Genomic DNA, 14,940 nt, shown 5'->3' with positions numbered 1-14,940 from the left:
CGAAATTGAAACCGTAGTTGTTATGAAATCAACAAAATTAAAATCAAAACCTAATTTTGGATTATCAGATTAGAGAATCAAAATCAACGAAACTGAAACCCTAATCAAACTGTTGATGTTAAGAAATCAACGAAATCGAATTCAATTCATAGAATCTAAAAATTCAAACACCGAAGATGGAGAGAAGAACTCACACTGGGCTTGGCTTGGCTCGGCGAGCCTCGTCTTCCGTCTCTCCTCTCCCGTACTAACGGTTGATTCCTCTGTTGTTGCTGCTTCCATACTTAAAACATGAAACTAGAAGAGAGCGTGAGAGAGAGAGAGAGAGAGAAGGAAGAGATGGAACAATAGGCGTTTTAGTTTTCTCGGCTCCTTCTCAATTATTTTTTTGTTTTTTTAATGGTCAGTGAATTATATATTCAGAATTAAAGAGAAGAAGAAGAAGAAACAATATCACTAACGGCTATAATTGCCCTATCAAAAAAAAAGTAACGGCTACAATTTTGATTTTTTGAATACGTTAAGAGTGTTAAGGACAGCTGTATGGATATCATTGGTAGGTATCAAACATTAGAAAACCATATAAAATTGAAAAACAAAGAAATTTGAAATGACTCTATCAAATATACATATTACTATTTTTGCAACATTAAATGGATTGTTACAGAACTAAACATATCTGTTTTTTTTTGCAACATTAAGTTTTTTTTTATTGTCAAAAAATATATATACATATATATTTATTTGTTTTTTTAAAAACCATGTAACAACATTATATATATTTCCGGTGGTCGATCATTCCAATTGTTTTACCGTCAATCAAGCAACCAAACTAGTGAAAGTCTTTAGTCTCTTTTCGTTGCTTTCTCTTCTAATTAGTTTTTTTTTCTTCGTCAACTCATCATTTTTTTTTATTTTTTTTTATTTTACCAAACGTTTGGTATGCCTAATAATTTTGACCAATTAACTCGACCGAATAGATAATGCTTGGTAACTTCCAACAAAGAATTGGCAAAATCCATACTATTATTTATAATCTCTAATCCACTAATATAAACCATACAAAAAATGGCTCAATTACTCAACCTCATGTCTCTTTTGTGTTTCACCTTCTTTACATTATCTATCTTTCTTATGCAAACACAAGCAAAAAAAGCTCCAAACCTTAACTGTACTAACTGATCAAAACCATAGTTTACCGCTGTCGAAGAATCACCAAAGCATGATAGATAGATGAGGAAGACGAGCTAGAGCCAGCCTTTGTCCGAGAGACAGGACATGGTTATGGTCTTTATGGTCGTCAAAAGAGTCACACTCACACTAACAACGAAGAAGACAACGCAAATGAGAGTAGTGGCAATGATCAATTTTATTTTGTTAGATATATATTCTTTTCATTCAAATTTGGTAACCATAAAGCTATACAAAATTCTTGAGTTTATGTAGTTAATTTAAGAGTTTTTTTCGTTTTAAAACATGTAGTGTAGGAGTGGGAATTCTGTGAAGTAACTAATGAAACTTTATCTGCAAATCATGATAATTAACGGCAAAAAAATAATCTCCATAATATAAAATTTACTAAGAACTTTTATATACAAAAAGAAGTAATTTATGACCTCATATTGTGTGTAAGTGTGTAACCAAAGCGAACAAATTCTTTGGTAACGAAGATTGGAAAGACAGAGAGAAGGACATGGCACCAAACAGAAATCGAACTCTAGATTCCATATAAAACTTACTCAGACTATAATTCAACCACTTGAACCAGATTCGATTTGGGGTCAAATTGTTTTCTTTTAACGGGATCATTTTAATTGGCATAATCAGTATTATAATTGGAGTGTAATTGAACTGATAAATTTTAAAAGTTGTTAATTAAGAAAGATGATATGGACGAACCTATGAATACTTAGAAACTGAGAGTAAAATTTCAAATCTTAGAGTTTTAGGTAATGAAACTGGAAATGATTTGATGTTATAATAATAATAATAATTTAAGTAAAGTACAAAAAAAAGGTAATTTGGATTACCTCATTTTTCTAGTAGCGAGAACAACAACAACAAACAAGCTTTCCCACGAAAGAGAGAGAGAGAGAGAGAGAGGTAAGGTACCAAGAGCATTTCGAACCGTGGTCGCAAGTTTGAGGTGGTATCTAAAATCGTTAGACTCCAACCACTTGGACCAGGTTAGACTTGGTATTCAAAACTTTAATTAATACAATTTATACATCATTTGAAATTGAGTCCCTGAATCATTGTTTCACGGATATGATTGTCAGAATATTTTTTTTGTTACTTTTGTCCTCGTAGTGAATATATATGACAAATGACGACCATATACAGTACATACAAATGAACTATACATCAATTTAGAAGCTAGCTTTACGAGAACTATCTATAAGCTTCGAAATCTATACTAGAAAAAAACCCCTTGATAATCATTTAAAAACAGTTTAACTTGATTAACTTGTTTCTTTTCTTTTTTTCCTTTCTTGGATATAATTTCTTAAAAAATAATGTATACTTGCACTGAAAGTCTTAATAGTATTTTTTTATTATTATTTTGTGTAAATTTTTTTTTTCATACGTTGAAATAAAACATAAGTAAATATTAAATTCTTACGGTAATAAAAAATCCCAAACACCATATCAAGTAGGAGTGAGGGAAAATGGATGAGGCCAGTAAGGAAATGCAGTGGATCTTAATGGACCTTCCTCAGTGTAGAAGAGAGTGCAGGTTTGGGTGGTGATATCGTAAACACCAAAGTTATGTCCCACGAAATAGATGCAGTTAGGCTTAAGACCTGGAGACGAGCTCGCTGGAACACACAAAGCTTCTCCATGTCCAAGAAAAATACAAAGATCTCCAATATCTTCGGTGTAATACATATCTTTCCATCCTGTATCCGATCTCTGATTCACTTTAAACACCAGGAACCTCTTTGTTTTTTGCACGACTGTGTCTGACTCAAAGCCGTCCCCGTAGTACCTTCAAACATACGAGAGAGCCATTACAACGAAACAGATATGTAATGTATACTTAGAAAAGAAAATAACAAAATATATCTAGTACGTACGTACCAAGAGATGAGGAATTGTTCCCCGGCAGGTGACTCCACTAGATGATTTGTCCTTGTATACGAATTCATCTGCTCCAACTCGTACAACATATACTGCGGAAGATCTTTTTTGCAAATGTGATCATACTCGGGCTTATCTTTCTCTTTGAAGTTGAGACCAAATGAGCACAAGTATTTGCACCCAGGGCTTGGAGTGTAGAATCTCTGATCTTTCTTAGAGTACATGAGACTTGAGTATGGGCATATAGACTCATGCCCATGCGTGGTTTTAATATCGATCCACCGTAAGTCCTTGTGCCTATATAGCCTAAGCCGAGATACCGATAACTTGATAGCAACGGCCCAATCATCATTTTCCAGGTCAGGAAGAGAGGACATGGCAAGGTTTTGGATTTGTGAGCCTTTTGGAAGAGGAGGTAGATGAACAGTAACAGATTTTGATTTAGGGTCAGAGGGCTCGTAATAGATGTTTAGACGAACGTTATCCATATCACGGAGTAGTGTTTTTTCCTTCATGTGAATATACACTCCACTTTGATTAAATCCAGTACTCATTGCCTCTCGGACTTCTCTAGCGAGACACTTGTTCTTGATTATGATTTCATTTTCCCCCTCTGATCCGGACCTTCTTGATATCGAGTTGTTACCATTTGAAGAACCTCCGACCTTAAGGAGGTGGTCAATTAACATTAACGGGTAGATCGGCGCAGAGGAACACCACCGAACCATGTTATTGTGTCTCTGCCAAAACGTAACCATACAAAGAGAAAGACAAAATAGTAGAACCATAAAATAAAACCTTATGATTTTAGAAAGAATTGAAAAAAAAGAGAAGAAAGAAGCTTACGAAGATGTTTGTGTAGACAAGGGGCTTCATGATTCGGCTGAGAGGTTGAGACATTTTTCTAAAATCTTTGAACTGTGTTGATGTGATCTCTCTTGTGGGTCTTCTCCAGCCGTCTCTATAGACTTATGCTTGAACAACAAGTTGACATTAAAAAAGAGCATAATATTCTTTAGGAAATAAATAATTAGACGTATTTGAAGGTAGAAAAGGAAATGAAATATAAAGCATTGATTTCTCCTTTCTTTGAAGTGTTGCTTTACATTTAGAAAGTAGGTGACAACCAATTATTATAAATAAAATTATTATCTTAGAACCAATATCTGTTTGTATCGAACATAATATGTAACTAAAGTTTATTTATTTATTTATTCAAAAATGTGTTTTTTGGTGTAAAAATATGTTTCATCCATGAAATCTTTAAATATGTAAGAGGTTTTATGGTAGAGAAAATATCGAGAAAATGTTACTATTTATAGCAACATGTCTTTTGTGTGGTTTAAAAATCAAATATATATATATATATATATATATATATATATATATATATATTTTTGGCAAACTCAAATTCATATATCTTATGTTTTATTTTGTAATCATAACAATTTTGCATGTTTGTTATGTAACTATAACAACATATACTAAACTAGATTTTAACTCGCGGTACACTGCAGGCATATAATTTTTATTATAATCTATATTTTATGTTGTATCTATTTGTTAAATATTGGAGGTTTTGTAAATAGAGGAATAACTAAAATTTCCGGTTGTTGTGCGGCTAAATATTTATATTATTTTTTTAACCCGCAATACACTTCATGACCACTTGTTTGTTATATTTAGTTTGTTTTGTTTAGTGTTTGAGATTCTATTTTGATTTTTAATTATTATAACAAAAAATAAGGGATATAAGTACATAATCAGTAATTTATACGCTTTGATTAAGTCACATTATTCCTAATGATTTGATTATTTTACACAATCTTAGTTAAATCAACTTGATTTTATGTCGAATATTCTAATATTAGTAGTGTTAATAAATAATTAAATGAGGATTTAACCTGTGTGAACACAAATTTAATAATATTTTATTAATTTCAACATGTCCTCTTTATAACTCATCTATTATATAACCACATTATATAGTATTTTAGACTTTTTTAATTTTACATATTCGTAAGTGTTAAATTTTTTATTAAGTTTATATATGTTAATTATAATATTTAAATAAATGTCAATCGAAGTTTCTCTTACGTTAATAGTCAAAGCTCACAGGTTTTGAAAAACAAAATGGGAATCAAATTATTGTTTTCTTTGTTTGCGAAGGATTCAGATATAGAACATCTCAAAACACAACAAAATGTGTAGTTAAATATATGAGAGTTTTTATTTCCATATTGATTGCTGTTATTTTTTAGTTGGAATGAAATGTAAACTATTTAGAAAACAAAATCTGGAGTAATATTAGTTTATAAAATTTTGTAAGGGTTAATGTTGTAAATAACTTTTTAAATAAACAAAACTAAAAGGACATAACACAAAATGTACTTCAAAAATGTTAATATAGATTACTCGGTAGTTTAATTATTTAATTTTATTATATGTTAGTAACAATCAAATTCTAAACTAAATTTTCTGAAGATTTTTTTTTTTGGACAAACGATGATTCTATTCATTTCAAATAGAAAACAACAAAGAAAGGATATAGAATCCCATAATTTAAACGATTACAAGGAGAGGCTTTCCCCAAAGCCAAAAGCAAGAACAAACATAAAGGAAACATCGAGCAAGATTCCATGAGGGCTATCACACAAGCGCTAAGAAGCATTTGAAGGCATGTGGGATCATGGTTGCAGGATTGGACATCGTCGAGGATCTCGAGAAATGCCAGGTAGGTCACGGTCAATAGACACAGTGTCGTTGTAGCAGAATCATACCCAAGGAGCTAACTGAAGTGAAGATCACTAGCAGACGCAAAGCCAAGGTAGAGATTCAGGGGTAAAAAACTCGGGGGGGGGGGGATGGAGGTGCTAGTGAAAGTTTGCTCACCAAGGTGGTACCTGAAGTATACCGCTAGAATTGTCGAGGGGTGGTTGTTGGTAGAGAAGCTTCTAATACCATAACCACAGCCTCGACAATTTGAATTCAGGTCTAGTATGCCATGAATCTTCAGGAACTTAGGAGCAATGGATTTCAAGATTGAAGCTAAATCCAGGATTCACATAACATAAATGCAGACTCGTAACATAACAGGTGGATCCTCTCTGCCATGAAAATGGTGACCAAGAATTCCACACAAAGTTTGTAGTCGGGAGGACATTGGCGAAGAGAGGACATACCTGAGTTTCAAAGGAGAGGTAGATTGCAGGGCAGTGGGAGCGGGAGAGTTTACCAAAGAAGCTAATAGCAGGTGCACAGAATAAATGTAATGCTGGAGCAAACCAGGTGGGTCCTCTCTGCCATGAAACTGGTGATCAAGGATTCCACACAGAGTATGAAGCCGGTGAGATACTAACCGTAACCGATGAAAACAGTCCTGAGCTTCGAGCGAGAGGTTGAAAGTATTGTGGACAGCAGAGCTTACCAATGAAGTTACTAACAGGTGCAAAGAGAATGTAATACCGTGACAATCCAGGTGGATCCTCTCTGCCATGGAAATGGTGATCAAGAATTCAACACAAAGGATGTGATCGGTAAGACACAGACAAGGAAGCAGCAGACCTGAGCTTCATAAAGGAGGGTGGTTGTTGGGAGTTGAGGGCACTTTGATAAAACCAGTTTTGATATCCAACAGACAATGTCACACAGAGAGCAATCACCATAGTTCTAACACACCCTATGTACATCCAAGACAGTCTAGCTAATTGGGATCTCTGATGCAGTCTTCGAACACCGAGGATAGCCAAAAAGTCTAGACAAAGTGGATGAGATAACAAAGGGTTGGATAGAGAGAACCTGGGCTTTTTTAAATTGGGTGAGTCCTCTTGTAAAGCTATCATGTCGATCTCAGATTTGATGTTCAGGTTTGAGAATTGATACACACAGCGGCTGACCAGGGAGATTGAAGTAAGCTTTGCGTCTCCGGTGATAGCAAAAACAGAGCTGCCAAGCTCAGGGGATGGCATGTGTTCAGGACGGACGTCCAGTAGCGGAGGGAAAGCGCTTCTCTGGAGGTTTCCTCACGAATCGTCGTTTCCGTCTCCGCCTGCCAAGGCTCGGGTGACGTTGGGAAAGAGGAATCTGCAGGGGCGATGACCATTCCGGATCAAAAGCTAAAGAGACACGGGGACTTGAGTTCCGTCGGCAGTGAGGCTGGTTCGGAGTTGTGGAGAGAGGAGACTGCTTAACAGTGTCAGAGAAAATTGGTGGTAGCGGCTCCTCGATAGTCGGGCTTGGGAGAGAAAATTTTAAGGCGAACTCATTACATGATTTGGATAGAAAAATTCAAGCTGCTTTGGGATATCACTAAATTTTCTGAAGATAATCTAATTTATTGATTTAAAATTTTTGATTAGGCTATTTAAATCTTTTGAGTTAGTTAGTTTGTTAATATTTTCTATAAATGACAGATTATTACCAAAAAAAATATTATACAAAAATTAATGAAATTCCAAAAATCAATGTATTTGTGTAAGAATACATTTCATCCATGAAATATGTGAACGTGGTAAAGAAAATATTTATAAAATGTTACAATTTATGGCAATATATATTTTTGTGTGTTTTAAAAATCAAATTTATATTTATGGTTAATTGAGTAACTATAACAATTTTTCATAATCTAATAATCACTCATTTTAAATATATTATGATTTTTTGTGGTACTAAGATTATTTCTACTGGTAAGGGTTATTTTCTCATTCTTTTTTAATAGCACATAGATTAATGTACAATTAGAACGTATATTTCTATTCGGTTATCGATATTTCTATTTTTAATAAAAATCGCACTATACGTTAAGATTAATTAATTTACATACTTAGATATATATATAAATAATCACACATCATGATATCCCCTAATTTGTTGTCATTTGTATATTTATTTATGAATAGAAGAAAACCGATCGGAAGGAATTATAAAATGTAGTCGGTTATCGGTTTCGTTGGTTCGGTTCACTCTAACCGATCGGTTACCCGAATTACCCGCATTACCCGAAATTAACCAACCCGAATTAACCAAATTACCCAAACTACCCGAAAATAACCAAAATTACCCGAATTTACTCGAAAATAACCAAGATTTTTGATCCTATTCAACTTAAATAACCAAACTAACCAAAAAATTAAAAACTTCGGTTAGTTTCGGTAACCAAAAATAATAACCGAAAAACCCGATACCCGAACCGACCCGACCCGTTATTTAATTCAATTATTTTCGGTAACACTTCTCTGATTCCGAACTACCCGATTATCTGAATTACCCGACCCGAAGTATCTGACCCGATCCGAATTCGCAGGCCTACTAGGTACCAACTGGCACTATGTGCGAAATAAAATAATATATAAAAAAAATTAAATTTTCTATTTACAAAATCTATTATACTTATCAGTCAAAAAATTATTTGGAATCTAAAATTTGTTTGGTATATACATTTTAGTTTTATTTGAATATGTAAAATATTTTATAATAATTAAGAGTTAACTCATATGAATTATTATAATATCAATTTTATAATATGACACCATATGAACCAAAAGTTCTTAAATTTATTTTAAATATTTTATGAAAATGTAATTAAGAGATACAATTAAGTTAGAAATATAATATAAGAATTCAATTTTGGGTGTTATTGACTTTTTTGAAAAAAATACAATGGTATGTAAACAGAAATATTATTAAAAATTAAGAGCACAATAACAAATAGTGTTTCGAGCTCTCTCGTGACGACACATCAACTTTTTCCAGATAATGCTTCTCTATTAATATATAGAAGACATTGATCAATGAAATGCAACTAACATGACATTTATAACAAATTTTTGTTGATGAAGGGCTTCAACAGTTGGCTGAAAAGTTGAGACATACATCAGAAATCACTAAATTATGTTGAGAGCCTGTGGGGTGATGATTTTTAGGGTGGAAATTCTCTCGTCTTCTCTATATATACTTATGCTTGCACACCAAGTATTAAAGATGAGAATAATATTGTAGCTTGAATGAAAAAATTGTAAAATAGATAGATTAATGTATTACTTTAATCAATACAGTTTTTAGTTTTTATAAATTTATTACAAGAGACATGACAGAATGCATTTATAAATTCTATAAATTAATTTCAATACTAAGCGTCGTAATATCAACAGAATTATTTAGTGAATTTTACAAGAACAACATATGAATAGATTTGTATCATCCTTATGGTTTAGAACAAAATCACCCATACAACGAGTCTTACATAAGTAGCAAATAGGCCGAGAGAGATGATGGTTGGGAAGCAAATAAAATGAGTCCCAGTAACCCATCTGTAAACTACATCCAGGTCTTGAGTGTATTAGATGATTAAATACACATTTAGTATGAAGAGTTGAGCCACATTCATTGCATTTGTAAAACCAACTTTTTGAATCTAATTCCTCTTCGCATATCCCGCAACAAAGTATCGCATTCACAATTCTCTCACTGTAGCATAAGGAAAGAGGATGATCATCGTATCTGTGTCTTACCAATGTGGGTAAAGTAGCACATCTAAAGCATAAATTGTAGCCACCACAATTATCTATATCGCTACAACGTAGAAAAAACCAACATACCGAGTCACAACTATCACACCTCCGGCTAGAGACCATGTCCTGAGTTATAACTAACAAATGTGGATGACTTTCATGTTTGATTGCACCAGAAATCAAAGCACATCGCACATCAATCTTAAATAGAGAGTACTCATCCATATATGAGAAACCGGTGCAAAAACGATTACAAGCCCCACAACTAAAATATTGTATGGCGTCCTGCCTTTTGGCATACAACTTAAGTTTTCGCGAGCTATACTCATGTCTTTTCTTCAGAGGGAGATTTGCGCATGCATCGTGAAGAATAAAATCACATTGTGTGCATCTATAGCACAATTCAGAATACAAAGGAATGGTGCATGCATAGCAATGTTCTCGGGGTTCCTCGAGTCTTGATGATGATAATGAAGCCTTCAGATTGTGTTCATGGCTAAAATGTTTGATATGGTTGTGATCTATCACTTTAAATGGTTTTCTTTCTTCTACTTCTTCTTCTTCTTCGGGTACCCCTTCAAGTTCTATCCTATCCCAACTATAAATAGATGTTGCACATTTTGAATGAGCAACATAAGAACAAGCCAAGCAAGAATATGCACCATACTCTCCATTAACATGCTCATAACATACCCCGCAAATCCACTTCCCAGGGCCAAGAGAAGAAACACGAGAGATACGATGGTCGTGTCTATTGATGCGTATAACACGTGGTAAGGAGATGCATACTCTATGAATTATAAAACGACACTGAAGACAAATACACGGGTATTCTGTAACACACAACCCACATGCATAACAAGTGAAGGAGACTTCTATCGGTAATTGGAGGAGTTCGTGGTCATGGGCTTTACTTTGGCTAATGATAAGAGGTTTTCTCGCACAAGGGATACAAATACAAAAAGAACATTGTGAACATTGATAAATTATTGAAGTAGGACTGGTGTGGCAAAGAGAACATGTCTTTGAGTAATACATATCGTTGAGCTTGAGAGGGTGTGTATGACGAGAAAGGATGTTGGTGTTAATGCATTCCTCGTGGAGATACAAATCGCAGATATTACACTTGTAGCCTTGCTTATTTTCATGACCTTCGTAACATGCAGCACATTTTGATGAGATTGTCATTGATTTTAGAGGAGCCTCGGGATGACTAGCAGATGGACATAGTCTTCGAACCAATCTAGCCATGGTTGCCAATGTTGCGATGTTATTTGGACCTTTCTTCTCTTTTCTCTTTTCTCTTTTTTGTTTTTTTCTTTTTCTTTTCGAGGATATTTGTATTTTAAGAAACCAATAAATGAAGATTTTCTTATATTATACAAAATATATTTGTTCCATTTATAGTTAAATTTTACTTGAATTGAAAGTTGGAACATTAGATTACCTATTTGATAGAAAAAAGTAAAGAATAGCTTTAAAGAAACAGAGAATCTAGTTATTTGCGTACTGAATGACCTCAGAGTTTCAAATTTCATTTCAAAATTATCAATGATCCTTTTTTTTTTTTTTGGTGTGGACAGAGAGACAATAGCCTTCCTTACTTTATTCAAAACAAAAAAATAAATTACAACCGCACATGACGAGGAATATACGCAAATCCAATAGAATCCTCTAATAATGTTGAACTAGGTAACAATCCGCACTACGTGCGAAATAGATCAATTTAAAGAAAATTATTATAAATATAATAATTATCTTACAACCAATATTTGTTTGTGTCAACCATAATATGTAACTAAAGTTTTTTATTTATTTATTCGAAGCTGTGTTTTTTTGTATAAAAATATGTTTCACCCGTGAAATCTTTGAATATGTAAGAGATTTTGTGGTAGAGAAAATATTGATAAAATATTACTATTTATTGCAAAATGTCTTTTGTGTGGTTTAAAAAAAAAATCATATATCTTATGTTTTATTTTGTAATCATAACAATTTTGCATATTTCTTATTTAACCATAACAACATATACTAAATTACTCGGTAGTTAAATTATTTAATTCTATTATATGTTAGTAACACTCAGATTCTAAACTAAATTTTCTAAAGATAATCTAGTTTATTGATTTAATATTTTTGATTAGGCTATTTAAATCTTTTGAATTAGTCGGTTTTTAATATTTTCCATAAATGATGGATTATTACCAAAAAGAACATATGAAAAAATTAATGAAATTTCAAAATCAATGTATTCGTGCAAGAATACATTTCAGTATTTCACCCGTGAAATATGTGAACGTGGTAAAGAAAATATTTATAAAATGTTACAATTTATGGCAATATATATTTTTGTGTGCTTTAATTCTTTTTTTTGTTTTTTTGACAACTGTGCTTTAATTCTTTAAAAATCAAATTTATATTTATTGTTAATCGAGTAACTATAACAATTTTGCATAATCTAATAATCACTTATTTTAAATATATTATGATTTTTTTTTGGTATTAAGTTTATCTATAATAATAAGGGTTATTGTCTCATTCCTATTTAATAGCACATAGATGAATGTACAATTAGAACGTATATTCCTATGCAGTTATCAATGTTTCCATTTTTTAATGAATAATCACTCTAAATGTTGAGATTAATTAGTTTACTTACTTAGATATTAATCACACATCATGATATCCCTTAATTTATTATCATTTTTATATTTATTTGTGAATATATATAAATATATATTTATTGGGAATTAAGTTTCTTTTAATGAGTTGGAGATAATTCAGGGGTAATATACTTCTTTTTATAATCAGTTATAATAACTATTGAAAGCTTGTTATTTAAATTATTATGGTAATAATACTAACATAAAAAATATTTTTTTTATATGATTTTGTAAATAAGTTATATCTTCTTTATTTTTATTAACTTTATATTAATTGATATGTTTTTATAGCCTTTTTAAAATATTTTACTTATATTGATTTTAAGAAATCAATATTTGTATTGATTTTAAGAAATCAATATAACTTTGACTTGTATATTTGTAAGTAAATTTTAGTGATATTTTGCCTTAAAATAGTATGTAATTGTTTAATTAGTTTTAATATGTGATATTTAAATTTGTGTGAGAAATGATGAGATATCTAATTGTTATTCAGTTAATTGTTTTTGTTTTGAAAATATAGTGGTATGTTAATGTAATTAAGTAGAAAATTTAAGGGTATTTAACTAAAAGGTGCACAGAGTTCTCTAGCATCGACACATCAACTTTTTTTAAGAATGTGCTTCTCTATTAATATATAGGGGATGAACACAAGAAGGACAATCCTCAAACAAATACAATCCTAACGGTTGATCAAATGCATAGTTAGCCAAAACATCTGCTAAATGATTCGCCTCTCTATACATATGAGATATCCGGATTATTCAGTCATTCGAAAGAAAACCATAGCAAAAACGTACTAGGAACGTCAAGGGATGAGTAGCACTAATTCTAGTCTTGAAAAAGCCCACCACCATCTCCGAATCCACCTCTAACTCCACCCGAGTAACCCTTCTCTCCCAGGCAAAGACCAAACCATAGTATATTCCCCAGAGCTCTGCCAACGACGTNTTACTTGAATTGAAAGTTGGAACATTAGATTACCTATTTGATAGAAAAAAGTAAAGAATAGCTTTAAAGAAACAGAGAATCTAGTTATTTGCGTACTGAATGACCTCAGAGTTTCAAATTTCATTTCAAAATTATCAATGATCCTTTTTTTTTTTTTTGGTGTGGACAGAGAGACAATAGCCTTCCTTACTTTATTCAAAACAAAAAAATAAATTACAACCGCACATGACGAGGAATATACGCAAATCCAATAGAATCCTCTAATAATGTTGAACTAGGTAACAATCCGCACTACGTGCGAAATAGATCAATTTAAAGAAAATTATTATAAATATAATAATTATCTTACAACCAATATTTGTTTGTGTCAACCATAATATGTAACTAAAGTTTTTTATTTATTTATTCGAAGCTGTGTTTTTTTGTATAAAAATATGTTTCACCCGTGAAATCTTTGAATATGTAAGAGATTTTGTGGTAGAGAAAATATTGATAAAATATTACTATTTATTGCAAAATGTCTTTTGTGTGGTTTAAAAAAAAAATCATATATCTTATGTTTTATTTTGTAATCATAACAATTTTGCATATTTCTTATTTAACCATAACAACATATACTAAATTACTCGGTAGTTAAATTATTTAATTCTATTATATGTTAGTAACACTCAGATTCTAAACTAAATTTTCTAAAGATAATCTAGTTTATTGATTTAATATTTTTGATTAGGCTATTTAAATCTTTTGAATTAGTCGGTTTTTAATATTTTCCATAAATGATGGATTATTACCAAAAAGAACATATGAAAAAATTAATGAAATTTCAAAATCAATGTATTCGTGCAAGAATACATTTCAGTATTTCACCCGTGAAATATGTGAACGTGGTAAAGAAAATATTTATAAAATGTTACAATTTATGGCAATATATATTTTTGTGTGCTTTAATTCTTTTTTTTGTTTTTTTGACAACTGTGCTTTAATTCTTTAAAAATCAAATTTATATTTATTGTTAATCGAGTAACTATAACAATTTTGCATAATCTAATAATCACTTATTTTAAATATATTATGATTTTTTTTTGGTATTAAGTTTATCTATAATAATAAGGGTTATTGTCTCATTCCTATTTAATAGCACATAGATGAATGTACAATTAGAACGTATATTCCTATGCAGTTATCAATGTTTCCATTTTTTAATGAATAATCACTCTAAATGTTGAGATTAATTAGTTTACTTACTTAGATATTAATCACACATCATGATATCCCTTAATTTATTATCATTTTTATATTTATTTGTGAATATATATAAATATATATTTATTGGGAATTAAGTTTCTTTTAATGAGTTGGAGATAATTCAGGGGTAATATACTTCTTTTTATAATCAGTTATAATAACTATTGAAAGCTTGTTATTTAAATTATTATGGTAATAATACTAACATAAAAAATATTTTTTTTATATGATTTTGTAAATAAGTTATATCTTCTTTATTTTTATTAACTTTATATTAATTGATATGTTTTTATAGCCTTTTTAAAATATTTTACTTATATTGATTTTAAGAAATCAATATTTGTATTGATTTTAAGAAATCAATATAACTTTGACTTGTATATTTGTAAGTAAATTTTAGTGATATTTTGCCTTAAAATAGTATGTAATTGTTTAATTAGTTTTAATATGTGATATTTAAATTTGTGTGAGAAATGATGAGATATCTAATT

The 14,940-nt window shown here is 31.1% G+C and overlaps 2 protein-coding genes across 2 annotated transcripts; both read right to left on the bottom strand.

The window, feature by feature from the left end:
* Positions 2,544-4,033, bottom strand: LOC104760288. Its single transcript, XM_010483194.2, has 3 exons — positions 3,928-4,033; positions 3,082-3,821; positions 2,544-2,989 (listed from the first exon to the last, which is right to left on the bottom strand). Exons 1-3 carry the CDS (start codon positions 3,979-3,981, stop codon positions 2,650-2,652), a joined length of 1,134 nt encoding a protein of 377 aa, XP_010481496.1. The 5' UTR covers positions 3,982-4,033; the 3' UTR covers positions 2,544-2,649.
* On the bottom strand, positions 9,465-10,942 carry LOC109130554. Its single transcript, XM_019240235.1, has 2 exons — positions 9,678-10,942; positions 9,465-9,546 (listed from the first exon to the last, which is right to left on the bottom strand). The coding sequence occupies exons 1-2, from the start codon at positions 10,839-10,841 to the stop codon at positions 9,544-9,546; spliced, it is 1,167 nt and encodes a 388-aa protein (XP_019095780.1). The 5' UTR covers positions 10,842-10,942; the 3' UTR covers positions 9,465-9,543.

Source organism: Camelina sativa, chromosome 18, assembly GCF_000633955.1.
Source record: "Camelina sativa cultivar DH55 chromosome 18, Cs, whole genome shotgun sequence".
Taxonomy (NCBI): Eukaryota; Viridiplantae; Streptophyta; class Magnoliopsida; order Brassicales; family Brassicaceae; genus Camelina; species Camelina sativa.
This window is presented reverse-complemented; position numbering and strand designations above follow the sequence as displayed.